The following is a 21,662-nucleotide window of genomic DNA, read 5'->3' as shown; positions in this document are numbered from 1 at the left end:
ATGCGGTTGATTTGACAGTGCACCTCGTTCAGAGGGATCTGGCATTCTTCCAGGGAGAATGTGAAATTTTTTTTCATTGAGTGAATACCTGATTACATTAATGATGCTGAGCCAGGGGGTGGGGGGTAGGGGAGGAGGAGCAGTTTGGCAGCCAGATTCTGTAGGGTTTCTGGCAGCTCATTCAGCGTCCTCCACGCCCCACTGGCTTTGCGCTGGGCCTCCTGTGAGCCCAGGAGGGGCTGCGGTAATTACTCAGCGTTTTGATTGAAAACAGCCTTAGGTGGCGAGTCATCCCATTGTCCATTTTGCTGGTGATTGGAAACGGCACAGGGCATCCTGGGCTCTGCGAAGCAGCCTCTCTGGAATAAATGGAGGTGGAAAATAGGTTTCCCACTTGTTCCGCTTTTCAAAAGAAACCATTCATCTTTTGAGGGTCAGAACTCAGCCATCCAATTCACCGAGTATGAGTCATACCCCTAATTTTAAAACAAACATTTTTTTTTTCATAGAGAATTCTTATCTTGGCTGATTTTTACAGCTGGTCTTCCTGTGCTTTCCACGCTTGATGTAGGCCGGTTGCAATAAAATTGTTATCTTTGGAAATGCACATTCCTCCCAGTAAACCGAAGTCTACCAGAAGCGCTTCCTTGGGACTGATGTAAGGACAGTCTGGCATAGTTTTGGATAATGGGATGTGGGTTCCTAGAGCCCTCCCCATGCAGCACACATCTTAACGATGTCTCACATGGCGAACTTAGACTTCCTGCTGCAGGGAGTGTCCGGGGCTAATAATCTCACAGGAGAATTTGTGTTAGAAATTGAATCTCTAAATGCAGATGCTTTTCAAGTACAGTGTTTCATGACACTCGACTTCCATCTTTTTATCCAACACTGTATCGTTACCTTAAAAAAAAAAGAAAAATGCAAAAGAAGATCCAGAAACTCTTTGCCTTTTGGTCGCCAACTTCTAAGAAAGACAGAGCTGTAACAGACTGACACGGGATGAGAGGGATGAGGCAGTAAACCAACAAATAAAGGACAACAGCCCTAGAATCTGAAAGGAGTATAAAATTTCAGTCTGTATTCATCTGGGGAGTTGGCAATATAATGAAGAAGACACCACATGAAAACAAGTGAAAAGTACAGCAAGCGCAGTCAAGTGATAGATTGTGGTAGTTGTGGACGCTTCAGAGGACGAAGGGATGAGCAAGAGTGCAGTGGTCTTAAGTGGCTTAGCCAAGCTTCAGGGGCCCCACTATGGGCAGAGGCACGGAGGGAGTGGCAGTGACAACTTGGGTGGGGACCAGAAGGATAGTCGAGCTATAGGACAGCGTGTGGATGATAGGATAGAGCAGAATGATGAGGGGCACAAAAGAAGAGGGGTGAGGGGCGAGGGGTGTGGTGGGGAGAATCTCAAGTAAGTGACATCTAAAGAGAGACTTGAAAGATAGCTTAGAACACTGGTGCTCAAGCATGGTCCCCAGACCAGCTGTGTCTGCATCATCTGGGAACTTAGGTATGAGAACCACTGGATCGGAAAACAGACAGCAAGGTGGCGGGAAGGGAAAGTGCTCAGAGCAGAGGGTATGCACACACTCTAAGGGCTTGAGCTGACATGCTTGAGGGCTGGAACAGTACACAGCCACATCCACTGGTCTGCGTGTTATCTATGATGCTTTCTCACGGCACTGGCAGAGTTGAGGAGTCGTGGCAGAAACTGCCTGGCCTGTGAGGCTGGACACACTTACTGGGTGGCCCTTCTCCTAAGTGCTGGCCCCTGATTTAGAGGGCAGGACTGACATCACCTGGGGGTCTGGTCCACATGACCTGGGAGTCTACTACAGGGGAGAAGACGTGGACAAGCAGCCTTCTGTCTTGAGCAAATAATGAAAGGATAGAGAGCTTTGGACACCACCTTAAAATGATGCTTCTTAGCTTTTCATTGCTCACAGTCCCCATTGTAATGTGAGGAAGTGCATTCCGCTGTAAGGGCTTAAAGATGCCTGGAGTCCTGCCCTGGAGAGCAGGCCAGCTCTAGCAGGTATTTGGAGGATCCATGTAGCTCCAAGGAAAACTGGGCGTGGAGAGGCTGTGGAAGTTTAAAGACAAAATTGCAATTGGATTGCAATTGGTTTGCAAACTTTTAAAATCATGACGTATAGTTTTAAAAAATTCTTTTTTCTTGTGATAAAATATCCATAACAAAAAAAATTGACTACTTTAGCCATTTTTAAGTGTACATCTCACTGGTATTAGGTATATTCACATTCTTGTGCATTTATCACCCCACTTATCTCCAGAACATTTTCATCATTCCAAACTGTAATTCTGTGTACACACTAAACCGTAACTCCCCACGGCCCCCTCCCCCAGCCCCTGGAAAGCTCTATTCTACTTTCTTTCTCTGTGAATTTGCCTATTCTAAGTACCTCCTATAAGTGGAATCATACAGTATTTGTCCTTCTGCTTCTGGCTTCTTTCACTGAGCATAATCTTTCAATCTTTCAATAATACTCGTCTGGTAGAAAGTATCCGAATTGCATTCCCCTTTCAGGCTGGTAATAGTCCACTGTGCGGATAGACCGCATGTTGCCTTTCCAGTCCTCTGTTGATGAACATTCAGGTTGTTTCCACCTCTTGGCTTTTGTGAGTAATACTGCTGTGAACACTGGCATACAGTATCTGTGGGAGTCCTTGCTTTCCATTCCTCTGGGCACATGCCCAGAAGTGGAATTGCTGGATTCTACATTAATTCTACATTTAACTTTTTGAGGAACTTCCAGTCAGTTTTCCACAGCAGTTGGACCACTTTACATTACCACCAGCAATGCACAAATGCTCTAATTTCTTCACATCCTCACCAAGACTTGTTATTCCCCGCCCCCCCCCCGCCCCCGCTTTTTTTTAAAGTAATGGCTATCCTATGGGTGTGTAGTGGGGAGCATGTCATTTTTTTAAAGCGCAGTTAAGGAAGGTGAGAACACCATGTTCATATTGTCAGGGCCGGGGCAAAGGATTGGCAGCTGTATTTAAACATCATTGACACATTCAGCCAAGGGGGGCGATGGTGTTAACCAGGAACCTAAAGATCATTGTAGCAGGGGTGCTCACCTGTGGCTGAACATAAAATCCCCTGGCGCATCTTTTTCAATGCCAGTGCTGGCCCCGCCTTCTGGAATTCAGATTCGGTTGGCCTGGCTGAGTCTGGACATGGGTGTGTGTTGAAAAGCTCCCTGGTTCTCCCAACGTACAGTGAGGATGGACTTCTTAGTCTGCAGTGAGAACAATGTGGCCCTGGGACCCCTGCTGCCAGCTTTCTTGTTCCTCAGCTCAGGGCTGCTGCCACCATGTTCAGCGTAACCAAGGGCACAGTGAACCCAGCCCTGCCCCAGGCACGTGTGCAGCTTCCTCTGCTCTGAGGAAGTACTTCCTCCAAAAGCCTACGAGCCAGGCGCTGGAGCCCGGGGATGGATGCTGGGCTGGTCAGGGTCAGGGTCAGTGGCCATGGAGATTGCCGGTCAGTGAGTTCCACTCAGTGGACGGAGGATATTGAGACACCTGCACATCCGGTGATGCTTCGCCCATTGCTCCAGCACTGTGACCAGGGTACCCAGAAAATTGAACCGCTAATTCTACCGAGATGTGTGTGCTTAACCGCTGGGTAATTCTTATGGGCAGGTTTTCTCCCCAGGGCCTGGCCCAGATGGAATTACACCAGGCAGCATGTTCTCCTCCCCATCTGTTGCATTCACCTGCCTGTCACTGGCCACTGTTTAGGGGTGCTCAAATTTGGATTGATCTAATCCTTGCTTCATGATACATTCTTATCCCTGGACCCTGATGGATTTTATTTATGTTTATTACTTTGTCTATTTAAGTATATAATCAGCACGGGCTATAAGGAGTTTATGAGCCATCTATAAAGTCAGAAAGATCCGTTTCCATGAGACTGCCCTCAATTTCTGACACCAATTACAAGTTTGGAGGGTTCCCCAAACTACCCTCAGGTGTGATAACTCACTGGAAGCTGTTATGCTCATGGTTGCAGTTTATTACAAAGAAAAGATACAGGTTAAAATTAGCCAAGGAGAGAGGCATATAGGGCAGAGGCCCAGAGGGGTCCAAACTGGGGTCTTCCAGGCATTCCCTCCCGTGGCGTCATGGCCACAGTGTGTGACAGTACGCAGGGAGTGCTGCCAACCAGGGAAACTCACTGGAGCCTTGGGGTCCAGTGTTTTTATGGAAGCTCAATCACAGACTGCCATGTGGCGGATCTTTTGTCCCCAGCCCTTCCCGGAGGCCTGGCAAATATCTCTAGTCATTAGCTCCTCAGAGATTGGAACTGATCCCACATGGCCAGAGACCTATCATAAGTCACTCTGTTAGACTGTCTGGTGGCCAAAGCCCCCAGGCAAACAGACACACTGATATGGGGCAGGCCACTCCAGAGGCCTGGACATCCATCACCTCCAGTAGCCCAGGGCAAAGGCTAGACATGAGCAACAAGACATCCAGACACAAAGAAGCATTGATCACACTGTCAAACATCAGAGTAAGGTGCTCTCTGTTTGGCTATGGTTAATCTAATACATATACATATACATATACATATACATATACATATACATATACATATACACACACATATACACACACATACATATATATGTGTGTGTGTATGTATGTGTGTATATATATATATATACACACATATATATATAATTTTTTAAAATTGATTTTTAGAGAGGAGTTGACAGAGACAGAAACATTGATCAGCGGCCTCCAACATGCACCCTGACCAGGGATGGAGCCCACAACCTGGGCATGTGCTCTTACTGGGAATCAAATCATTGACCTTTCCATTTACAGGACAGTGCTCAACCAACTGAACCACACTGGCCACGACAGGGTTAATTCTTCACTACACACCAGTAGTTTCACTGCCTACTCTAAGAACTGGAGCCAGGTTGTTTATACAGACAAACCAAGATTTTCATTTTATTTTGGCCACTTGCACCCTGTGCCTCAGTATCCTTGTCTTTACAATAGGACGATCATCCACAGATGGTCACTGGCATGCAAAACATCTCTGTGGCCTGCACAAAGAAGGGCTCAGTGACTTCTGTCAACCCGCTTCGCTTTGGGGAGGTGGGTCTCAGGAGGTCTTGGGGCCTTGGTGGTCCAGGGGATTAAAAAGGTGCATCGTGTCCCAGAGACGGTAAGACTGCCTACCACAGAAGGCAAGCTGTCGTGACACAGCCCTGCAGGAATGACGGGGTAGTTTATAGATGACCCACGGGCCTCGGATTTCCTTTCCAGCCACACGGGGCAATGAGTGCTCTAAGACCCTCTCAGAATGCCTCAGTTCCAGAAGGCATCTGGGTGGAGATGTTTTACATTCATAAACTTGAGCCATCTAATCTCTCAGAGACCCAGTCCCCCGGTGGCCTTAGAACAGACTCGGCCTCCTCCTGCTGCTGCTGGGCTGTGCTGAGTGGTTGTAGCAAAGCACAGGAGAGCATGTGTGAGCAGACAGCTGGCAGCCTTCCTGTGGGATGTGGAAAGAAGTCTACATTTCCCCACCGTGCCTTTTGGGAATTACTCATCCAAGAAGTATTGCGGAAAAGCAGGCCGAGTGGAGCAAGGAGCCATCATACTTAACTATCACCGAGAAATGCCAGGCTTACGTTTACCTCTGGCCTTTCTCTTTATTCTGTTGGTGTATAGTGAGTTGCTTGCATGCTTCTTGGTGTGAATGGGGGCCTGTACATTGGAAACATTTGGCTAAAGAAAGAAAATAAATTCTCAAAGATCCATAACTTTCTTTTTTTGTAAATCACAGGTATGGGGGGAACCCAGTTGCTTGAAAGGATTGGTAGTTGGAAGGACTGTATTGATTGATCGTGGAACCAGGAGAGGTCAGCAGCAGTAAGGTGGGTGAGAACGGGAGGCACCAGGAAGCACTTGCATAGTTGTAGTTGTGATCACTGCCATCTACCGAGTGTGTGCACTACATTGGCACCATGCCAATCGATTCCTCCCCACTTTATAGGCAGACATTACACACTGTTGAAACACTTGCCTCCCCATACTGGGTGCATGTTCAATTTTGAGTCAAATAAAAATTACAAACTAGTTAGGGGTAAAGCCAGGTTTTCATATGAGCCTCTCCCGATCGGGACTAATGGGGGGAGAGTGAGCAGCAGCCACGCAGTCGGGCCACGATTAGCAGGAGCGGCAGGTAGGAGCTGCAGGCAGCATTGGACTGCAGGTTTTGGCCTGATCCCCGCAGGCCACTCCGAGGAACACCACTGGTGCACGAATTCATGTACTGGGCCTCTAGTTAGTAATAATAGTAGTAATAATATGTTACCTTCCTGTCAGGATTGATGATAATATTGTTTTATCTTCATATTTCAAATATGCCAATGGATGCAAATGCTTGCTGAATTCTGTAGTCAGTGCTAAGAATCACTAGAGTGCTAAGGACATTACTTTGAGAGTCAAGAAGGACAGATTCCTGTCCTCCCCACCCCAATCCTAACTGTGAGCATGGCCAGTTCTCTGCCCCTGGTTGTGCCAGCCAGAGCGGGGAGACCAATGGGGCCAACTGCCTCTGCCTGAGACCAGTCACTGTGCCGAGGGGTGGGGACACTGCATACGGCGCATGAGTGCTTGGCACTGGGCCTAGCTGGGGGCATGGAGGATAAGCAGGTGGGCATCCTGGGTACTGGTCCAGCTCGCCTGCCACTTTCAAGCAGAAAGGTCTTTGCTCTGTATCGAACCAGGGAAGCTCTTGACAGAAAGGCATTTCCCACTTTTCTGAAACCTCAAACTCAGCCTCTGTTAGACAGTTCATTTGGGACCGGTTTCAATCACATGGTTATCCCTCTGAGTGATGATTTTTCCGTCTTGAGCCTTTCCAGGAATTCCAGCTCAGGCAGGCTGCCAGGGGACACTGGCTACTCAGACGTGGCTGCGACATTCCCCACGGGCCGGCCAGCTTCCCGGGATAGCCCGGCCCTGCTGCAGGCCTCGACCCTCCTCCCTCCTCCTTATCGCCCCACCTGCATGCCTGTCACATGCACACAGACATGTGCCATTTCCCCATGCAGTGGGCCCTGCCTGCATGACAGATAACCTGGTGCTTCCACAGGTGGCAAAACCCGCTCACAACACGCCCAGTGCCACCATCATCGTGTTGACTGGGAAAGGTAATGGCAGAGGCTGAGAATCCGAGAGCAGCTCCACCCAAGGCTTCAGGAGTGCTGTTTCCCGCTTGGGCTGACAGCAGCCAATGACGGAGCCCATTGAGCAGGGGTCCTCAAACTACGGCCCGCCGGCCACATGCAAATACAAATATTGTATTTGTTCCCGTTTTGTTTTTTTACTTCAAAATAAGATATGTGCAGTGTGCATAGGAATTTGTTCATAGTTGTTTTTTTTAAACTATAGTCCGGCCCTCCAACGGTCTGAGGGACAGTGAACTGGACACTGTTTAAAAAGTTTGAGGACCCCTGCCATTGAGGGTGAGGGAGGCAGCAGTGTAGTTCTATGCCAGGTCGAGGAGTTCAGTAGAGAAACAGACAACACCAGCACAGCTGTGCGCCTTCAGGATCCCCTCCAGTGCCTCCCTGAGGGTCTTCAACCTGCAGTGACGCCAAGTCCGTTTGGCCCACTGGACTCAGAGCCACGTGGAGTCGGGAGCACCCAAATGGGACTGTGTTCATTCAGATGGATTTACATTTTTTAACCTTTGTATTAAGTTTAGTTGTCGTATTCATTGCCTGAAATGAATACTGGAAAAGAGTATTATTTATGGTGCTTACAACATAGAATGGGTCTTTTTTTCTCCTGCCCTTCCCCTTCCCACTGAAATCTCGCCTCCCCAACCAGGCCCTGCCTCAAAAGAAAGGCCCCCCGCCTGGCCAGCATGGCTCAGTGGTTGAGCATCGACCTATGAATCAAGAGGTCACTTCCCAGTCAGGACGCATGCCCAGGTTGCAGGGCTTGATCCAGTAGGGGGCGTGCAGGAGGCAGCCGATGATGGTTTCCTCTCATCATTTCCATCTCTCTCCTCCCTTCCTCTCTGAAATCAATAAAAATATATTTTTTTATTAAAAAAAGAGAGAAAGCCCTGTGTGGTATGCATCGCTGCTGCACCTGCATGCACCCCTGAACTTGATTTTTGTGATGCCAGAGGGAGAGAGTTTGTGTAGACAGCATGTTAATGTCCACAGTGCTCCATGTCTGACCATGCAGGTTGTTCTCTCTGTGCTCTCTGCTCTACCATGACCTGGATCACAGTTGGGTGGGTGGCATTGAGCTTGGGGCTGCGGGTGCTGGGGATCCCAGCTCACTTGCCAGTAAAGTCAAAAGATTCTGATCTTTCTGCCTCAGCCAACCCAGCCAGTAACACGGAATGCACACCAGCTTCAGCCCAGGGTTAGTGCTGGTGTGGTGCGGGTTCCCTGGACGTCTTCAGCCCCTCTTACCCCTAGCTTCCTGCCCCATTTATACATGAGAAAAGAAAGGACATTTGCTCTTCTGCTGCCATCACCACAGTGCATCCCAGTACCTGTCTACTCTGTGTCCTAGTTGGGTAGAACAAGACACCCAACTCTGTCCTCCCTCTGACTGCAAGGTCTTGGCCAAGCCTCAGGGTCCCCATCTGCAAAGTGGAGGTAAAAATATAAACCTCATGAGTTTGTTGTGAGGAGTAAATGAGATATTTATAAGTAGAGTTATTGACACCCTGGCCAGAGGCTCCGTTGGTTGAAGCATCATCCCGTACACCATAAAGATGGCAGGTTTGATTCCCTGTCAGGGCACATAACTAGGTTATGGGTTTGATCTCCGGCCGGGGCATGTACGGGAGGCACCCATTCAGTGTTTCTCTTTCACATCCATGTCTGTTTGTCTCCCTGTCTCCTGTCCTCCTTCCCTTTCTCTCTAAAAATCAATGGGAATACTAGTATATCCTTGGATGAGGATAAATAAATAGACTTATTGGCATATAGTAGATGATAAATATATGGAAGCTATTTGTATGTGTTTCCTAGGACTGCCATAACAGATTACCTCAAATTTGGTAGCTTAAAACAATGGAAACTTGGGCATGATGCCAAGTGAGATAAATCAGAGGACAAATGATGTATGATATCACTTAGACGTGGAATCTAAAACAACTGAACTTGTAAAAACAGAGTAGAATGGTGGTTACCAGGGGCAGGAGGTGGGAGTGGGAGAAAGGAAGAGATGTGGTTGGAGGGCACAGACTTGCAACCAGCAGATAAATATGTTTTGGGCCAGTGTCCCCTTGCCTCCGTAGTCTGTGACTTTGCCGATGCCACATACTGTTACAGTATTGAGTCCCTTATTCTGAACACTGTGCTTTTTTATTTTTTTAAATGAAGCTTATAATTACTCCAAGTTATTAGGCACCACACCAAACTGTTGGTTCACATTGAATGTATGGTCCAACAGAAAATCCCTAGGCTCTTTCATTTGAACCATTCTCAAGCCAGCCGTTCTCTCCAGCTCTGCTACTAAACTAATTGAGCTGTTGAAACCGCGGGCAGGTATTTACATTTACTCTCATTAATCTTAAATTTCTTGGTTTTGTGCCATCACTTCCAGGTTCTGAGGATATATTTGAATATTAATTGCAATAATACATTAAGCATTCCTTCCAGCCTTCTGTTACCTCTGAATATGATAGCCAAAGCACTAATAAAATGTTGAACAGAATAGACCTAAAAATAGAGTCCTGGCATACCATTGGCTCCATGCTGACATTGAAAAATTAAGGTCCACTGTACACATCAGAGGCAAAGTAAATGATGAATGAATGTGTGATCCACTTCCTTTGGGACATACTGTTCAGCAACCATGAAAGTATCTAATTATGCTATCATCCACCCCACCTTTCTCCATCCCAGAAACCCCAAGGATGTCAGGGTTGGGCCTGTTTTTAATATTTAATATTTTAATGAAGTGCCTTCTACCAGCTCAGCACACGGATCTTCCATCTTAGTAATAAAATGAAACAGAAAGGAGATGGGCGTACCAGGAATTAGAGAATGCTCACTCACCATGTCCTAGTGACCTCTCCTACCAGGCCCCGGTGTTCTGTCTCCTAATGGTCAGATGGTGTTTCCAGAACAGACAAGCTCGGCAGTCTGCGTTCCTTCCTCTTTAAAACTGTAGTCGTGCCTCTGTTCTGCATAGACACACATGCCAGCAAGGCGTGGGGTCACACTCCGCGGGCTGGGTGTGCTAGGCAAGCAGCCCAGTTCATTGCCATGACCTCGGAATGCATTTTCAGGACGGCGTGTGTCCCGTTCTAGGAGCATCTTCCGTTCAGAGCGCATGGTTGTTGTTTATAGGACTGGCAGTCAGTGGGGATATGTTCCCACATCTCTCGGTTCAGAGGCATCTTGGTTCTTTTATCATTTCTGAAACAGTCTAAATCCATGGTACTGGGGGAAACTGTTTCGTAGTATAGCAAAGATATGTATGGCTTTCTTTGTTAAAGTTTGTTTTTCTTCCTGGAGAGGATCGAGTCCTGTACAAAACGTATGATACTAGCCTTCTTAAAGTGTGTTTTTCTACACTTCTTGAAGACGGAAGAAAAGGAATGTCTGTTATTTAGAACCATCTTGGTCTAGGAGACACCAAAGGAAACAGCTGCGTCTTGCCTCATGTTAGCTGCTTATCTCCATCAGCAGATAAGCAGCAAGCCTCCATCAGTTCTGTTTACGTGCAGCCCTGGTCGGGGATCCCAGCGCCTGCTCCAGGGGAAAGAGGGTAGAGATGTTTACTATGCTTGGGAGCTTATGAGCAGAAAACTTACTCTTATACTGAGTTTCTGAAACCTTGCTGTGCCTGTGAATCATCGGGGGGTCGTGTTAAAGTACAGATTCTGGATCAGGAGGCCTGGATGGGGCCTGAGGTTCTGCATTTCTAAAGCTGCTGGGGTGCTGGTGTTGCTGGCCTGGTGACCACCCTTGGAATGCCAAGGCCTTCGGCCACAGAGCTAAATTTTAAAATACTGATCGAGGGATAGATATAAATGTAGATATAGAGATGCTGGAGATGAATGTATCCAGAACAGTGATTACCAGGTAAACTGTCTGTAGTAAACCCTAAATAAGTCTGTCTCAATTCATCCATGAACTCCCCCTCCACTTTAGCCTTCCTGATGTTTGAACCGTATGATCTGCATTCGTGGTTCTTTTGTAACTTAGTGTTTATGGACTCTTGTGTGGCTCCATGTTTCAAAGGAAGCATTCTGTTGTGGCGGGAACATCCAGAGGCGAACTCCTCGGGACCCAGCTGAATCATTGGGTTTCAGCCCTGAGAAGGCGATTGGGGACACAGAAGCCATTTGTCTGCAGCTGGAAGGAGACCCTAAAAGCAGAAATCCCACTCTTCTTTTTTCTTCTTTCTTATCCCTTACTCTCTCCCTTCCTTTTCCCTACTGCACTTTTCTACCTTCAATTATTGACCTCTTCCTTCTTTTCTATTCATTGAATAGTCACCCAATGTGCCAGAGACATGGACATGGTAGCATACTCTGGCGCCCTCTGGTGGTTCACCGCAAAGAGCAAGACACAGCCCTAGCAGGTTTGGCTCAGTGGATAGTGTGTCTGCCTGTGGACTGAAGGGTGCAGGATTCTATTCTGGTCAGGGCACATGATTCTCTCTCATCATTGATATTCCTCTCTCTCTCTCTCTCCTTCTCCCTTCCTCTCTGAAATCAGTAAAACATATATATGAAAGAGCAAGACACACTCCCTGCCCTCACAGTGCTTCTCCCTGATAGGAGATACTGACATTACAGAGAGATAATGGAGCACAGGGAAGAAGCACATCCCCAGAATTAGATCCTCGTCTCCTCCAAGCTGCACTGGTAATAGCAGGCATGGTCCTTCCAAATGTGGGAGGAGGATGGTTGAATTGTTATCAATTTGGCCCTTTTTGATCCAGTTCAGTCTTTATATCATTGGTATTATTATTATTATTATTATTATTATTACTAAGAAAAGATGTTTATCAATGGATAACTTTTTAAAAGAAAATACATGAATTTGTCTATGCCAAAAATAGTGGTCCATTAGCAGAAGACCAGCTCTAAATAAGCAATGTAAATAAGCCAGGGCACTCCTGAGAACCAAGTCAGCATTCTTCTTCAAACTGGGTTCTTTAAAAAGTACCTTCAAAGGGGTTTTCTCGTTTTGTATATTGTGCATTCAGTTGTATGGGCAATTTTACATTTGCATTGCTAATGGTCCTATTTCTGAATGTGTTTGACATTTTACTTGGCTTTGAAAGGACTTTTCTGCTGCTGCTTTTTCTTCCCTGAGGCTGTCTTGCGCTAATTAACCTATTCCCTTACTGGCTGGGCTTACTATATGCAAATGTTCTCATTTCAGATTCTGACATACTACTTGCATGAACATACTTTGTGAAATCTTGTGGGGTCTTATTGGATCAGTGCTAGCAGGGGGCGTATGGAATGGTGGGCTTTGAGGAGATCTATCTTATATAACTTTGCTAGTTGGTATGGGAATATGAGAGCTCATACAGTTCCTGTGCTCATGGGTGACTCTTGAAATCTCTCGATCATTATCAGTGCTTTTTAAGCAGCCAAAAAGGGCAACTGTTTTTGATGCATTGTAGTTTAATTTTATTCTGTCATTGTTTTGAAAATAGCACTGCATTTCATTGCCTTGTGAGTACGGGGTGTAAATTATGTAGCACACTCTATAAGAGAAGGCTACGCAGAGCACGGTTACCTGGACTTTAAAAGGCTGCAGGTCGGGAGAGTAAATAATTGACACTACTCTTTCGACACAGATATTTCTTCAGCATTAATATTTTAGGTCTTTTTATTTTTGTTTCTGTCCCAGTCTTTAAAGTGCCTCTCATCATATGAGAAACCCTATGATAACTGAAATGCTCTTTGATGTTGAGACACCAAATTCCTAAACCTCCACCTTCAACATAAACTGATCATAGTCATTGTAGGTGGGAGACCTGGTCTCGTGCCATTTGTACTTTTAGCGTGATGTTTGTTCGTGATATTCAAGCAAAACCAAAAAGGACCACTCAATCATTGGCAAAATAAAGTAAAATTGCAGACCAGGGTGCGGTGTGTAAACTGTATAGGAGATGTGGAATAAGCTGGTGTTGGGAGTTGAGAGGAGGGGCGTCGGAGAAAAGTGTGTAATAATAGGGATATGAAAAGATTTTTTTAAAAAGGATATGGCGATTGCTTCAGATAGACAAGGATCAGAGGCTGAAGGCTGCTGCCATATTGTGTTTTGTTTTGTTTTTTTAAATCAGAGCATAGAAAAGAGTGTCTGGGTAGGAGGACCACTGTAACCCCAGGGCACGTGATCCCCACAGCGGGACCTCACAGCTTCCCAAAGTCATAGCATGGTGACATTGTGCGTGTCTTCAGCTGCTGGCCATAGGGGGTGCACACATCTGGCCCTTGTTAGCCTGGTTCCCGTAGCCTCCGTTGATGTTTTGTCTCCTGCCAGGTGGTCATCTTTTTGCCCACAGTCTTGGTGACTCGGAATTCAGTGTTTACTGGGAGACTGAGATATGCGTCTAAGAAATGGCTCCAGGTTCACTGTTTGTATGTTCGAGTGTAAACACACAGGTTCTGATTGGTCTGAAAGAAGTTTCGCCTCCAGGGTTAAGGGTAGGCTGGCTCTCTCCAAGGAGAGCAGGGGCAGGGGGTATAAAAGGAAATTCAAAGGCCACTTGGAACGAGTCGGGGATGAAGCAAGTGTGTAACCATCATTAAAGAAGCCTTCAGTAGCTGAAACCGGTTTGGCTCAGTGGATAGAGAGTCGGCTTGCGGACTGAGGGGTCCCAGGTTCGATTCCGGTCAAGGGCATGTACCTGGGTTGCGGGCACATCCCCAGTAGGGGGTGTGCAGGAGGCAGCTGATCGATGTTTCTAACTCTCTCTCTCCCTTCCTCTCTGTAAAAAATCAAGAAAATATATTTTAAAAAAAGAAGCCTTCAGTACACCTGCATGATTATTGAACTTTTATAAAAAACTGTAACCATATTCATTTTTTAACTGTCTCACCAATTTCTTTTGGTTTTCTGTTACCATGAGTGGCTGTACTGGGAATTCTTGTAAAGAGAATTGTTGTAAAGTTAGGATGGACCCAGAGTCAGGCGGCATCTTCAAGTAGTGGCTCTAATAGATGGGGATTCAGAGATAACATGCAAAGTCCATTGAGGCTCTCACTCCTCACCTGCCCGCCCCAGGGCCTGGCTTGGAGGGTGGGGCCCAGGGGACGTTCCCTGATGTCATCCCTGAGTTTCATTTGATTTTCCAACAAAGTAAAGAGGTCAGGCATGGAACTAGCATTTCCGAAAAGAAAACTTTAGAAGCATATTGTCTACCTTCTAATAGGAAAAAAGGAGAGAGGTATTGAGAAACGTGTCTTAGGGGAGTTAACTTCATAAAAAGGTCTCTGCTTTAAGTTTTGACTTGCTCCACGTCTTAATCATCTTCCTGAGAGGATGTCCACCGAGGCCACTGTTTTAGCTGTTTCAATGTCGGGGTTAGAATCATGTTTTCAGAATTTGCACTGAAGCCAAAGCCTAGTCTTAGTCTTGGGAGGATGTCCTTTTCCGGTGCTGATGTCTTGATTTCTTTTCCCTCCTTCCCTTTTCCCTCTTCCTTTCCCCAGATTCCAGAGCTGCTGCTGGCGGACTGCACCCACGGGGAGATGATTCCTCATGAAGAGCCTGGATCCCCTACAGAAATCAAATGTGACTTTCCATTTATCAGACTAAAATCAGAGCCAGCCAGACAGTGAAGCAGTCACCGTGGAGGGGGGACGGCGAAAAATGAAATCCAACCAAGAGCGGAGCAACGAATGCCTGCCTCCCAAGAAGCGTGAGATCCCCGCCACCAGCAGGCCTTCGGAGGAGAAGGCCACCATCCTGCCCAGCGACAACCACCGGGCGGAGGGCGTGGCATGGCTCCCTGGCGCCCTGGGTGGCCGAGGTCACGGGGGCGGGAGGCATGGCCCGGCGGGGACTGCGGTGGAGCTTGGTTTACAACAGGGAATAGGTTTACACAAAGCGCTGCCCACAGCACTGGACTACTCCCCACCCAGCGCGCCCAGGTCCGTCCCGGCGACCACCACGCTGCCCACGGTGTACCCTCCCCCGCAGTCAGGGACCCCGGTGTCACCCGTGCAGTACGCGCACCTGCCACACACTTTCCAGTTTATTGGGTCCTCCCAGTACAGCGGGCCCTACGCAGGGTTCATCCCCTCCCAGCTGATCTCCCCAACGGCCAGCCCCGCCACCAGCGCGGTGGCCTCGGCCGGGGGCGTCTCCACTCCATCCCAGCGCTCCCAGCTGGAGGCCTATTCCACTCTGCTGGCCAGCATGGGCGGGCTGAGCCACGCCTCAGGACACAAGGCTGAGCAGCAGCAGCAGCAGCACTTGGGCAGGACTCCAGGGCTCATGGCACCAGGGTCCCCACCACCCACCCAGCAGAACCAGTACGTCCACATCGCCAGCTCCCCGCAGAACGCTGGGCGCACGGCCTCTCCACCGGCCATCCCCGTACACCTCCACCCCCACCAGACGATGATCCCACACACCATCACCCTGGGGCCCTCCCCCCAGGTCGTAGTGCAATACACAGACTCCGGCGGCCACTTCCTTCCTCGGGAGGCCACCAAGAAAGCCGAGAGCAGCAGGCTGCAGCAGGCCATGCAGGCCAAGGAGATCCTCAACGGGGAGCTGGAGAAGGGCCGGCGGTACGGGGCCCCCACCTCGGCCGACCTGGGCCTGGTGAAGGCCAGCAGCAAGTCGGCGCCTCACCCCTACGAGTCCAGGCACATGGTTGTCCACCCCAGCCCCTCCGACTACGGCAGTCGGGACTCCGCAGGGGTCCGGGCCTCTGTGATGGTCCTGCCCAACAGCAACACCCCCGTCTCCGACCTGGAAGTGCAGCAGGTCACGCACCGCGAGGCCTCCCCCTCCACCCTCAACGACAAAAGTGGCCTGCATTTAGGGAAGCCCGGACACCGCTCCTACGCGCTCTCACCCCAACAGGCTCTGGGCCCCGAAGGCGTGAAGGCCGCCACCGTCGCCACGCTGTCACCCCACACGGTCATTCAGACCACACACAGCGCTTCGGAGCCACTCCCAGTGGGACTGCCAGCCACAGCCTTCTACGCAGGGACACAGCCGCCCGTCATCGGCTACCTGAGCAGCCAGCAGCAGGCGATCACCTATGCCGGCAGCCTGCCCCAGCACCTGGTCATCCCCGGCACCCAGCCCCTGCTCATCCCGGTGGGCAGTGCTGACGTGGACGGGTCGGGAGCTGCCTCTGCAATAGCCACGTCGTCACCCCAGTTTGCAGCAGTGCCTCACACGTTCGTCTCCACCGCCCTTCCCAAGAGCGAGAACTTCAGCCCAGAGGCCCTGGTCACCCAGGCCGCCTACCCGGCCATGGTGCAGGCCCAGATCCACCTGCCCGTGGTGCAGTCCATGGCGTCCCCGGCAGCAGTGCCCCCGACGCTGCCCCCCTACTTCATGAAAGGCTCCATCATCCAACTGGCCAACGGGGAGCTGAAGAAGGTGGAGGACTTAAAAACGGAGGACTTCATCCAGAGCGCAGAGATCAGCAATGACCTGAAGATCGACTCCAGCACCGTGGAGAGGATTGAGGACAGCCACAGCCCCGGCGTCGCCGTCATCCAGTTCGCCGTCGGGGAGCACCGGGCACAGGTAATGTTCACCCAGGTCCCAGGCAGGGACACCCACCACACACCTTCCTCACTTCCTGGCGAGATGAACGTCTTCCGGGCGCAGACTCTGCCGTGCTCTGGGGGGAATGGAAGGCTTTCATTTGTACCCAGACTTCGGACTCTGAGTCTTCTCTAAGAAGATTCTCTAAGAGAATTAGCCCCAGTGCCCCAAGACATCTGCTGTTTGCAGTGATCTAACTTCTCTGCACCTGGAGTGAGGCTAGTCAGGTCCCAGCCCAGGACAATTTAAGGAAATCATCACTCAAGTTATGCTTTTGTTCTGGAGTTCAGATGGGAACCTGACTCTGAGAAAGGCTGGGTTAAGGCCCTTCTAGAGGCCCATCTTCCCCTTTTTTCCCCACCAAGAAGGGACACTGATGGTCAGGTAAGGATAATAGATGCCCAGAGTCACCCACCATATCTCATACCAACATCCGTGTTTTAAAATGCAGGTTTTATTGTTGGTCAGGCATGGCGAGGCCAAGAGATGAGATAATGGCCATTGAAAACATAGTTCTTACACTCCCAGATCCCAAGAGGGGACATGCCACACGGGGAAGCACCAGGCTCAGTCAGGAAGCAGAGGGAGTGAGGAGAAAAGGGGGAGTACTGTGGTTTCTGTGGGGAGGAGTGGGTGAGAGGGTGAGTAGGTGTGGGACTGGCTGGTTTGAATAACTTTATAGTTAGCTCTCCTCCTAGTTGTCTGGTACCTGCTGTGGGGTGACTGGGGCAGGTGGGCAGTGGCCAGGAGTCTGAGCCTCTGTAAAGGAGGTGGCTCAGTGGTTTGCATATGAAGGGTATGCTCCCAGCAGAGTTGATTGCTATCTCTAGGAATTAGCTAACCCCAGAGGGGAAATCCCTCCAGAGTCAGCAAGGCCCCCAGATGTCAGAGCATCAGAACACGGAAAATAAAAGGCCGGGTTCATACAATCCAAGAAGTCGGGCCTGTCCCAGGTTCTTCTGCTGGGCTTGGGGTGAATAGGAACCCCAAGAGTCATGTGCAGCCAAGCTGACTCATGTTAGAAACTAGAATTATGATCAACTCTCTTATAATTTCCCTGGGCTCCTTCAGTCTACCCTTTTCCAGGCTCTTAAATCTCTTGGATGCATTTATTCACCACCCATTATAGCAAACAGCAACGTCACTGCCCAGGTTGATTGAGTCCAACAGAGTAGGCCCCCATGGGAACTCTCCTGGCGGTAGAGCCCACTCTCTGGGGATGTTTCCATCAGGGACTTTGAAACTCTGGGCTGTGACAGCGCCTCCTTCAGGTGTGAGTTGGAAAACGGTCAAGGCTTAGCTGATGGGACATTTACAGAAAATAAAACAAACAAAACAAGACAAACTAGTTAATGGTTTGAATTGTTTTAAGTACATTTTTAAAAGATCAAGTGAAGTGGAGGGAGGCCAATTTTCCAAAGTGTTTTCCGGAACTCCTTTTGAATGACCGGATGTGGGATCTTACACAATAGCCAGGACCTGCCTTGCCAAGAGCTTTTAACCCCAAATATTTTTCTTTTTTATGGTGAGATGTCACTGTAGGCTTAGACTCTTTGGTAAGACCCACAAAAGATTTCTCAAAGTTCTGAGTCAAAGAAAGAGCAAAACTCAAGCTTTTTAAAATGGCATCATTATGTACAACTCACTACCCATCTGTAGTTGCTGCTCACTCCGACCTTCCTACATGGATTGGGGTCAGTCCTCGTAGGAAAAAGGAATTCTCTTTAGCAAAGCTGTCTTTTTAAGAGTCCCCAGGAGAAAGCGTGGTAAATAAACAAGAATGAAAAGTAAATGTGTTTTTCATGGTAGTTTTTTGTTGTGTTTTTTTTTTTTTTTTTATCCTTAAAGCGTTAGCGTGCACAGAAGTAGGAATGGAAAGAGGTGTGATATTTTTAAACACTCCTGGTTCCTTACCTGCATCTCTTTCAACTTAAGAAAGAGCAGCTCTAGCCGTGGGCCGCATCTCCAAGGCCCTGGCAGCCTCTCACACCAGCGCTCACGGCCTCTTTAGGTTTCAAATGGACCTGGCAGGTTTTAGAGAGGAAGCAAGCATCTCTCTGTGTTTTCCCTGCTTGATACTTTGCAGAATGAACGTCTAAATGATAGAGAAATTGGCTTCCAGGCCAAGTCTCATTACCTTCCCGTAGCCAGACCACTCGTCTCTCTGCTGACAGCCAAGGTGCAAATTAGAAGGTGGAATATTTGTCACAGCCTGTTCACAGGTCTGTCAGGAGGGCCCCTGTGTGGTCGGGCTGCGTGCTGGGAAGGGCTTCTGCAAAGACCTGTGAGAGAGCTGTTGTAGAAACAAGTGCAGGCCCCCAGCACAGCCAGTGATTTGTCACTCTACTGGGAGCCTATCAGAAACAGGCTGACATCATCACAGTGGAAATACTCCCTCAGCTGTGTCTGCCTCAGTGACAGAGCAGAGTCCCGGAGAGTCAGGGAGAGCTCAAGTCCAGATTTAATTTACGTGCCCAGGACGGGGTGCTTCCCTCTGTGACCAGTGTCACTGAAAGCTCTCTCCCCAGCCTGCAGATCAGTCCATGTCTTCCCTACTGGCTAGAATCACTAACCCTTGCACCTACAGGGAGATTAGAAATGTGCAAATTGTTTAACTTAATTAGCAAAATCACAGATTTGATTGGGGAAGTGAAGGAACAGGGCTGGTTTTCCCATAGTAGGTGGCTTTATGGCCCTGGGCATAAATCCTACCTGGTTGGAGGGCCTCAGGGGGCCTGACCTTATAAAACCCAAACAGGGTCTGACCTTATAAAACCCAAGCAGGGTCTGACCTTATAAAACCTAAGCAGGATCCCGAGAAGGCCATGTGGCGCAGAGAAAGCCAGGAGTCCGGGTGCCGGTCAGCTGCCAGACCAGTTGTTTTATCTCTGAGCTGCCATTTTTCTCATCTCGAAACGGGGAGATGACCCCTTACACCGGGTAGATACTTGGGCCTCCTTGTTCTGTAATCGTTGGCTTTCCTTCCTGCCCTGCAGAACCGCCCTTATGAAACTGGCCAGCACCAACACCAGAACCAGGGGCCATAAAGGCACCTCCGCTGATCTCACGCTCAGGACCCGCCGTAGACTGTAGACGTTGATGGAGGGGAACTAAAGCCAGCCTGTGTGAAACAGAGGGGCTTTATTTTGGTGATTATTTTTAAGGAGCTGATTTTCTTCTTATTATTATTCAAAGATGCCTCCAATGTTGTTTCCAGCTGAAGCATCAGATGGGGCAGTGTAGGAGAAAAATACTTTCCCGTATTCATCCCCATCCCTGGGGCTGGTCCTACGCAACAGGGCATTTTTGTGCACCCCAGTGACCCACCCCAGGCGTTATCCCTTACTACTACGGGCTCCACAGGAAGCTTCTTTTGGCCACTCTGCAGTCTTCTTCCTCTTCCGGTGAAGGGCAGGTAGCACACTCCCTCCACCCCTGCCGAGGGTCCCTGCTTCCATCCAGCTGCCCCCTCAGCCCTGGTGATTCTGGTCGAGAGCCCCAAGGGACAGTAGAATCACTTCCCTCAGAGCCTCACTCCCAAATATAATCCACTTAATATTCTCCGTAAGTTTGAGTCCATAAGTCTGTGGTGAGTCCCAGAAGGAATCCCAGGCAATAGGATTGTGGAGCATCACCTGCTTGGGTGGGAAGCAGGTTGGCTGGAAGGAGAATGTGGGATCTGGAGCGAAAAAGACCTCAGTCTGAATCTGCCCCCCACCACTCTGTAGCGCCGGGGCCTTGTGCAAATATTTACAAATAATTGCACAAATAATGTACCATGCAAATTCTACCCCAGCCTTCCATCCTTGGTTATGTAGTGGGAATAATGTAAGAATTAAAGAAAATACATTCAGCCAAAACCGGTTTGGCTCAGTGGATAGAGCGTAGGCCTGCCGACTGAAGGGTCCCAGGTTCGATTCCAGTCAAGGGCATGTACCTGGGTTGTGGGCACATCCCAAGTGGGAGATGTGCAGGAGGCGGCTGGTTGATGTTTCTCTCTCATCGATGTTTCTGGCTCTCTGTCTCTCTCCCTTCCTCTCTGTAAAAAAATCAATAAAATATATTAAAAAAAAAAAGAAGAAGAAAATACATTCAAAGGAACCAGCACACTATGTAGCACGTAATGGGCCCTCAACAATGTTAGTGTCCCTTCCCTGCTTCCCTTAAGTGACTTTGGCCCTGAGAAGGAAAATGGTTAGCTTCTGAAAAAGAAAAGGCTCTGTGCTCTATAGTAAACAGAGTTTATGGAAGGAGAGACAGTTTAGAAAAGCCCAGAAAGAAGGCTGAACTTTCCCAATGAGCTGTGTTTACCCTGCCTGTGTTCCTGTGGCATGTTCCCAATGACGGGCCCGGAAGCATGCATACAGCTACTTCTACGTGTGAGCGTACACATGCAGTGCTTTCCTGCGTGTGCACTGGACTGGAGGGGTGGATGCATGGTCCAGCCCTCCACATCAGTAAGAGGACCCAGGCGGGAACTGCGGCTCATGAGCCTCTCCTGCAGCAGGCCTGCTAGGAGAGTCCCACCTGCGGGGTCTTCAGGTTCCATCTGGCAAACAGTGTTCTGTATGTGAGCAGCCTCCTACCTCTCTGCCTCATGCTCCCCAGGCCTCAACTTTTCTGAAAAGTACACATACTTGGCTCAGAAGACTTGGAGCAGATCTTACTTGAAAAGTGCTCTGGGTGACTCTTTTCTTGGACTGCTTCTCTCCTAACTGCCGAGCTCCTTATGTTAGTGGGACTGTCTATCGCTTCCCAGATCCTCCTGGGGTGACTGCTTCCCATTACCGCCGCAGCAACCGCTTAATATTCAGTGCTACTTCCTTCCCCCAACTGTCCTGGCGTGTTGTGTGTGTG

The 21,662-nt window shown here is 48.9% G+C and overlaps 1 protein-coding gene across 1 annotated transcript in view; it reads left to right on the top strand.

Annotated features, from left to right (window-relative positions):
- ATXN1 (ataxin 1) overlaps positions 1-21,662 on the top strand; it is a 403,348-nt gene that overhangs the window by 371,068 nt on the left and 10,618 nt on the right. The window contains exon 7 of the mRNA XM_006764076.2: positions 14,723-16,784. Coding sequence (XP_006764139.1) covers positions 14,883-16,784 — 1,902 coding nt within the window. The 5' untranslated portion in view covers positions 14,723-14,882. The remainder of the gene's footprint in view (positions 1-14,722; positions 16,785-21,662) is intronic.

Source organism: Myotis davidii, unplaced genomic scaffold (genome assembly GCF_000327345.1).
Source record: "Myotis davidii unplaced genomic scaffold, ASM32734v1 scaffold279, whole genome shotgun sequence".
In the NCBI taxonomy this organism is placed as follows: domain Eukaryota; kingdom Metazoa; phylum Chordata; class Mammalia; order Chiroptera; family Vespertilionidae; genus Myotis; species Myotis davidii.
The sequence above is the reverse complement of the archived record's forward strand: the minus strand, read 5'-3'. Positions and strand labels throughout refer to the sequence as shown.